Here is a 7627-nt window from a genome sequence, read left to right on the forward strand (position 1 = left end):
AGCCATGCAGTGACAGTGCATAGGACCATTTTCCCGAGAGGATGAAAAGTAGCCATTGAAGACGGTGATGCCCTACATACAGCTTGCCATGGAAAGGAGTAAGAAGGATTGGATGAATGTAATAAGAAAGTAGAAATACAAGAGGAGCACAGCATCTCCATACGCCTATCTGAAATCCCCACCATTAATTTACATAAGTATTTCTATCCCTTTTTATTTTCTGTTTATTATTAATTTTTGAATTCATCATAAACCATTAAATCTGCCTAACTGAGATTTACAAGGTGACCATAGCTTGCTTTATACCAACAATCTCTGTGGGATCGACTCTTACTCACGTAAGGTATTACTTGGATGACCCAGTACACTTGCTGGTCAAGTTGAACGGAGTTTTGATCACACCAGGGATTATTAAGATCCCAATTCATCACACCATGATCTCTTTGGGGTATTTTTGATTTCATACAAATACAAAGAGACCAACTTTGAGGATCACAATTTCGTCCACCAGTAGCTCAGGAGGTCGTCAGGCTGTGTAGTCTTTGCGAGGTTGTTGTCCACGTAGACTTCTACTGTCTTGCCTATAAGGCTGCCAAATATTTTGTTCATCAGCCTTTGATATGTTGCCCTTGCATTTTTCAGGCCGAATGGCATCACCTTGTAGCAATAGGTTCCCCCGGGTGTTATGAATGCTGTTTTGTCCTCGTCGGGTTGGTGCATCGGTATTTGATTGTAGCCGGAATAGGCGTCCATGAAGCTCAGATACCGGTACCCCACCGCCGCATCGACGAGCGCATCTATGTTGGGAAGGGAAAACAGTCCTTGGGGCATGCTTTGTTGAGGTCGGAATAGTCCACGCACATTCTCCATTTGCCACTGTGCTTCTTTACCAGAACTACATTTGACAGCCAGGTCGAGTAGTCTAGTTCTCGTATAAAACCTGCTTCTAGGAGGCTGGCCGTCTACCTGGCCACCTCCTCTGCTCTCTCCTGGGACATCTTCCTTCTCCTTTGGGCCACTGGACGGGTGTCCGGCTTGACGGCCAAGTGATGTCATATGACTGGTCTATGCCCGGCATATCGGCTGGTGTCCAAGCGAATAGATCTCCATTGGCCCTGATCATTTCTACTAGAGGCTCTTTCAACTCATGTGGGAGGTTTCTATTAACAAACGTGAACTTTTCCTCCGTGTCACCGACCCTGAACTTTTCTAAGTCCCCCTCTGGTTCTGGTCTTGGCTTATCGTCAACTCTGGCGTCTAAGTCAGCAAGAAACACTCCAGACGCTTCTTTAGACTTCTTCCTCAAGGAGAGGCTGGCGTTGTCGCAAGCGACTGCCGTTTCCAGATCTCCTCTTATGGATCCTACAGATCCGTCATCAGCAACGAACTTCATAACCAGCAGCTTCGTGTTGATTACCGCCTCAACATCGTTAATCATTTTCCTCCCCAGGATGATGTTGTAGGTAGTGGAGTCCCGTAGAACCACGAACTCGACCATTATTGACCTCCGTCCTTGTCCTTGTCCCACAGAAGTCGGCAGAGATATTATCCCGTCTGGCTTGATGAAGTGGTTGCCTAACCCTATGACACCGTGCTAGTGAGTCGTGAGGTCGGCGTCCCATAATCCCAGCGTATCGAACACGTTGCGGAACATAATGTTCGAGTCTGCCCCCATGTCCATAAGGATTCGTTTGACGAGGCCGGTTCCAACCCTAGCCGTAATTACCATGGGTGGGTTCTCAGGGGCCTCATCGTATCAATGATCTTCTGGCCCGAAAGAAATGGTTGGGGACCTCTTGGAGCTTCGTGCCGACGAGGAGGAGATTGCCAGGACTTTGGCATCTTTCTTGTGCGCAGATCTCGACTTTGGCGCTGTGTTTTTGGCGGTCACCACGTTTATTACGGTGAGGCCGTGATCATTGTCCTTTGGTTCTTGTCGCCGTTTCGTCGATCGGGTCTTGCCCTCGTCACCGTGGTCCCTATGTCGTCTCCTCGGTTCCCTTATGAGGTGGGAGAATTCAGTCAGTTTTCCATCCCTGATCACTTGCTCCAATGCGTCCTTCAGGTCAAAGCAGTCTTGTGTTTGGTGTCCGTAGCCTTTATGGTAATCACAATAGAGACTCTTGTTTCCCCCTGTACGATCTTTCAGAGGTCGAGGTTTCGACAATATCCCCTTTTCGGCTATTTGTTGGTAAACTTCCATGATGGAGAGGGTGAGTGGGGTGTAGTTGGCAAATTTTCTGACCCGGGGAGGCGGTCTGCGTGCTCTGCTTGGGCCCCCGTCTCTGACTTGCTCCTTCTGCCTTTCTCCGTTACTGTGTTGCCTGGGTTGATTGTAGGAGGGCTGCCGTTTATTCGCAGCCACAACTCGGCTGACTTCCTCATCATTTATGTATTCCTTGGCTACGATCTGGATCTCATGCATCGTCCAGACCGATTTGGTGGTGAGATATTTTCGGAAATCCTCATTAAGAAGGCCGTTCGTCAGACAAAGGCTGGCCACAGAGTCGGTTAGTCCTTCGATTTCCAGGCATTCGTCGTTGAACCGATCTAGATACTTTCTGGTCGTCTCTCCGGTGTGTTGAGTGACGCCGAAGAGATTGATTGGGTGCTTTGCCTTTGCGATTCTGGTGGTGAATTAGCCAAGAAGGCGCGGCTGATGTCCGAGAAACCGGCCACAGAACCCTGCGGGAGGATATTGAACCACTGTATACACCTTACCTCGTCTCCCACTCCTTCGAGGTTCATTCGGGCCTCGAAGGCCGTTAGGTGCTCCTGCGGGTCTTGTGTCCCGTCATATCTCATGTCCATTGGTTTGTCGAAGTACTTTGGCAACCGGACCTCGAGGATGGAACGGTGGAACGGGGTGGCACCCATGATGACGGATTGCCGTGTCCTCTCAGACCTCTCTTCTCCGTTTTCACGGTCTCGTCGCATGACACACGCCCGTTTGCCCCGAGCGTAGATGATTGTATCGTTTCACCTCCTAGGGCATTCCCAATCCTCCCGGCTACTTTCCGATTCTGATCTCGGTATGGAGGTGCGCTAGGAGTGACTGCTTCGGTGGGAGGTTCTTCCCCGACTCTCGGGAGACTGAGAGTAGTTAGGGTCGGACGTCTGCTGACGATGCTCCTGATCTGCTAGTTGGTGCTCCAGGTTCTGCACCCTGTGGCGCAGCTCCTGCATTATCCTGGTGCTGTCACTGCCAATTGCCCCGAAAGGGCGCCTCTCTTGAGCTCTCGACTGCAACCCGGTTCGTCGTGGAGGGGATCTTAATCGCTCGCGGTGCGAGGCAACGGAGGCCGCTCCCTCGGGGGCCGCTGCGCGGCCGTGGTCTCTTGGACCCGGCACGATCTCCATTCAGCTTCGGTGGCTACTCCCCACAGATGGCACCAATGTTCGATAGGTCGTGTACCGGACGGTTCGGGATGATCCTTGTGTGAGTAGATAGGGCGTGGCCTGGAATGGGTCGCGAGGGTGAGACGAGGAACCGACGTTCCGAGCTTTCGACAAAGAGAGGGGAGGTGTCACCTGCAATGATACTCCGACGCTCAAGTCAGTTGATTGTGCAGGCAAAAAACGGGGGTAAGGTAGAGTGTGACGTACCTTGGGGGAAGGGCAGGTCCTTCCCCATTTATACCGTGTCAGAGGTGGGCCCTTCAAGGACAAGCCCACTTTCCTCAAAGCTTCCTCACAGCTGTAGCGGAGAGTTGTCAAGGACGCGTGTCCGGGTCGTGTAGCGAGAGGTACGTGCCCGACCATTCGGGTCGACCCGCGAGTGGCTTGGACCAAGCCGTTATAATAGTACATATAATTTAAAATAAATATATATTAAAAATTAAATTATATAGAATACACTTGTTTTCAAACAAAAAAAAATTTACTAATTAAGATACAATTAATTAAACTAATAATTTTTTGTTTAATTATTATTTAATATTTTACAACATAAAACATATAATATTATGAATTTTATACATATATAAATCTTAATTAATATTTGACTTTTTTTTCTGTTAACCCTTGTATTATATTTATATAGAATTTTAAACTTTAGTTGGTTTGACACCTTTAATTTATGTATTTTTAAAATTTATATTTTTGTGTATTTATTTATATTTTTATATATTATTTTATTAAAATTTGTTTAGACTGTAAAAAAAATTCAACAAGAAAAAAAAAAAACAAACCTAAATCCTCACACTTTTTTTTAATTTATTTTAGAGAAAATGTAAATTTAAATTATTATGAGAAGCATTCAAAACCAAATGAAAAAAACATTCAAAATCTAAAAAAAAATATCTAAGACCAAATGAAAATAAACATCTAAATTTATTGTAAAAAAAATATCCAAAACTTAACAAAAATAAACATCTTAAACTAACAAAAAGAAATATCTAAAACCTAATAAAAAAGAGATATCCGAAACCATTTCAAAAAAAAAAATCAAAATCTATTAAAATGAGACATCAAAAATTATTGAAAAAATAATATTCAAAATATCATCTAAAAGCTAAAAAAGAATACACATATAAAAACATAAAAAACATATAAAAAAGATACATCCGAAACTAAAAAAAAATTCAAGATAAATAAAAATATAGCCGAAATCTAAAAAAAAACATCGTGTGTCACGTCAAGAGGATTTTGAAAATAATGGTGCGATGTCATGATATAAGGACTTTCACGGACCGAAAAGAGATGGAGAAAGAGGAGGCGGTTCAACAATGCGAAAGGTTGGAGGAGAGGATACAACATCGCTAAAAAAAAGTTGGAGAGGGGAGGCACCATGGCACCGCGACAGGGTAGATTGGAGGGGGAGAAAAGACGCATGTTTTTCGAGGGCAAATTTAATTTTTTAAAATTTAAAAATATTATTTTTAAAAGGTGTGTTCTGTGGTAGCTATTATTTTACTATGGCTATAGTGCCTACAAGGAGTTTATCAATTAATTGTAGACACCTAATATTTTTAAAGGAATTTTGACTTTGAATTATTTTATATTAAACATAATAAAATAGCTAATGATTAGGGTAAATATGTTAAAGGTGATCTGAAAAAAAATAAATTTTTTTATTAGAAAAATAAAGAGAAAATAGATGTTAGTGCATCATCTATGGCTGATGAGGTGAAAGACTGCGCATTATAGCAGGTATTCACGTTGCGATGTTTGTGACCCGCTGCGAAAAGAAAAAAAAGTGAAAACTAATGAAAAACTGCCGTGAAAATTGCAAGAAGATGAGAAAGAGCTAACAGTGGATGATCATACTTCTTATTTTTAATAAATTATTTCAAAAAATAAATAGTAAAATGAGTGAAACCATCAATCCACGCATAAACTGAAGAATCCAAGCTAATTGGTTCTTGGTGATATAATTTTGTTCAGTAGGTTTGTGTGACTATTCGGGTAAGTGAATAGGGAGATGGAACCATAGTTGTCAGAATCGGACCGGACCGGCCGGTTCGACCGGAAATCTGGTAAATCGGACCTAGTACCGGTCCGGTCCAAGCTTGCGACCGTTTCAGGCAAAGAACCGGTACGAACCGGTCTAACCCGGTGTGAATCGGTAAAAACCGGCAAAAACCGGATCGGTCCGAGTCAATCGGTCAATATTGAAGGTGAATGTACAATAGACCAGCAATCTGCAACTCCACCATGCACCATACCCTCCAGCGCTGCCAAGTGTCAGCTTGTGATGATTTTTGAAAAATTCTCCAAAATACTTCCAATGGGGTCCAAACCCCTTCCTCCTGCATAAAGCTGGCATGCTTCTACCACAAAGCTGGAGTGATTCTCATTAATTAATATACAAATTATAATACATATAGCATTTTTGCTTTTCACTTATATTCAATTTATTTTAATTTCAAAGTCTCTCATTTTTAAATCAATTACATTTTATTTAACTATAAATTTTATTAAATATATACAAATTAAAAAGATAAATAAAAAAATTTAATTAATCACAATTTATTTTTTCTTTTCGTGATTATATGATATCTATTAATATTATTGTTTTAATATATTATTTTGTTTTTTGTCTTCGTATGAAGTTGATAGTTAAAAATCGTTATATGATATTTAGTTAAACTAGTCAAATCATCTAACGATTCTTAAATATCAACTTCACAAAAAAATAATTTTACGTGACTTTTCACCTATAATAATATAATAAAAAAATGAATATAAACTAATTAATAAAGCATTAAAATTTAAAAATGATAATTATTTTTATAAAAACAAAAATAAAAATACAAATGATAAAAAATAATTAAATTTTATATAATTATTTAATTATACCGAGTTAACTGGTTCGACCAGTGACCCACCGGTTGAACCAGTGACTCAGTGACCCAGTAACCTCACCGGTTCGATCACCGGTTCAGTTCTGACAACTATGGATGGAACACCGAGGCAGACGATGAATTGAACAACACAATTGGGACTGAGGTTAAATTTTTAAATTTTATAATATATTTGTTAAAAAAAAAACTAAAAAAATTTACCATGTTTAGTATCTAAACTATAAGTTAATGAAGACAAGATAGAGCACACTTGTCATCTTTTTATTAGAGGTACATTTTATAACCACTACTAGTCACTATAAGCATGGCCATCAGAGACTTGGCCTTTTTAAAAAGTTGGTTCCACTTAATTGTATGTACAGTTGGTTATTTATAAGAAAAAGTATATAGAACTAATGGTTTAAGCATACAATATGTACAATGAAAGTTTAGGAAATATTAGAGATATAATCATTAGTGTTACATTGTCCTATTAGGTTACGTTTTTGAGATGAGTAGTTTCATGATATGATATTAGAATTCTAGATCCAAAAGGTCAACGTTTGATCTTTGGTGAACCTCAAAATCAGCTTAAGTTTTTGGGATGAGTGATTTTATGACATGAGATGTTTATTTATCCTGATATCCGGATGGTTATTCTGAATAGTATAAGTGATGTTCATTTTATTCATGGACAAAAAATTTATTTCATTGTGCACATTATACACTTAGTCCATTGACACCCTATCACTACTCTTTTCTAAATATTTAAACCCATCAACCAATAACTGGTTTAGTTTGCCAAACCTTGCACTAATCACATGGTTCCAAAACCTAAACGGAACCCTCCTGTCAGCCACCAAAGTGTCGTTAGACGTCAACGTGTACAATTCCACAACCACTTTCCCTATATTTGTTATTTATTTATTTATTCCCATTCTTTTCCCCTCCCTCCTTGCTTATTCAACACTTGCAAATTCAATACTTAAGCATCACGGGAAAGAAAATTCTCCAATTTCTTCGTTTTCTCTCGTTTCCGTTCTTTCAATCCCAATTTATCTCTTCTGATTCTCTGTGTCAAGCACATGGGTCCGATCGTGCTGAGCCAGCTGGCAACCGGTCTGAGCGTGCTGGCAGGAGCGGTTATCGTGAGATCGGTGATGGACATGGACCAGAAGCCCATGGTCGGCCTGGGTTCAAACCCTCGCTGCCAGACTTGCAATGGAACGGGTCGGGTCACCTGCCTCTGTACACGGTGGTCTGACAGCGACGCCGGGTGCCGAACCTGCGCCGGTTCGGGCCGCATGGCATGTAGTAGTTGCGGTGGATCCGGAACCGGTCGA

General features: G+C 41.2%; 1 protein-coding gene across 1 annotated transcript; it reads right to left on the reverse strand.

The window, feature by feature from the left end:
• Positions 1 to 492: 492 nt before the first annotated feature.
• On the reverse strand, positions 493 to 1498 carry LOC107468850 (uncharacterized). The gene is made up of 2 exons (XM_016088223.1): positions 1173 to 1498; positions 493 to 1060 (listed from the first exon to the last, which is right to left on the reverse strand). The coding sequence occupies exons 1-2, from the start codon at positions 1496 to 1498 to the stop codon at positions 493 to 495; spliced, it is 894 nt and encodes a 297-aa protein (XP_015943709.1).
• Positions 1499 to 7627: the final 6129 nt, after the last annotated feature.

The sequence above is a fragment of the Arachis duranensis genome, chromosome 10 (assembly GCF_000817695.3).
Source record: "Arachis duranensis cultivar V14167 chromosome 10, aradu.V14167.gnm2.J7QH, whole genome shotgun sequence".
Classification (NCBI taxonomy): domain Eukaryota; kingdom Viridiplantae; phylum Streptophyta; class Magnoliopsida; order Fabales; family Fabaceae; genus Arachis; species Arachis duranensis.

Coding starts and splice junctions, on each gene's coding strand:
- LOC107468850 (XM_016088223.1), bottom strand. CDS start 1,498: ATGGTCGAGTTCGTGGTTCTACGGGACTCCACTACCTACAACATCATC. Junction 1,061..1,172: donor GACACGGAGGAAAAGTTCAC/GTTTGTTAATAG, acceptor GGCATAGACCAG/TCATATGACATCACTTGGCC.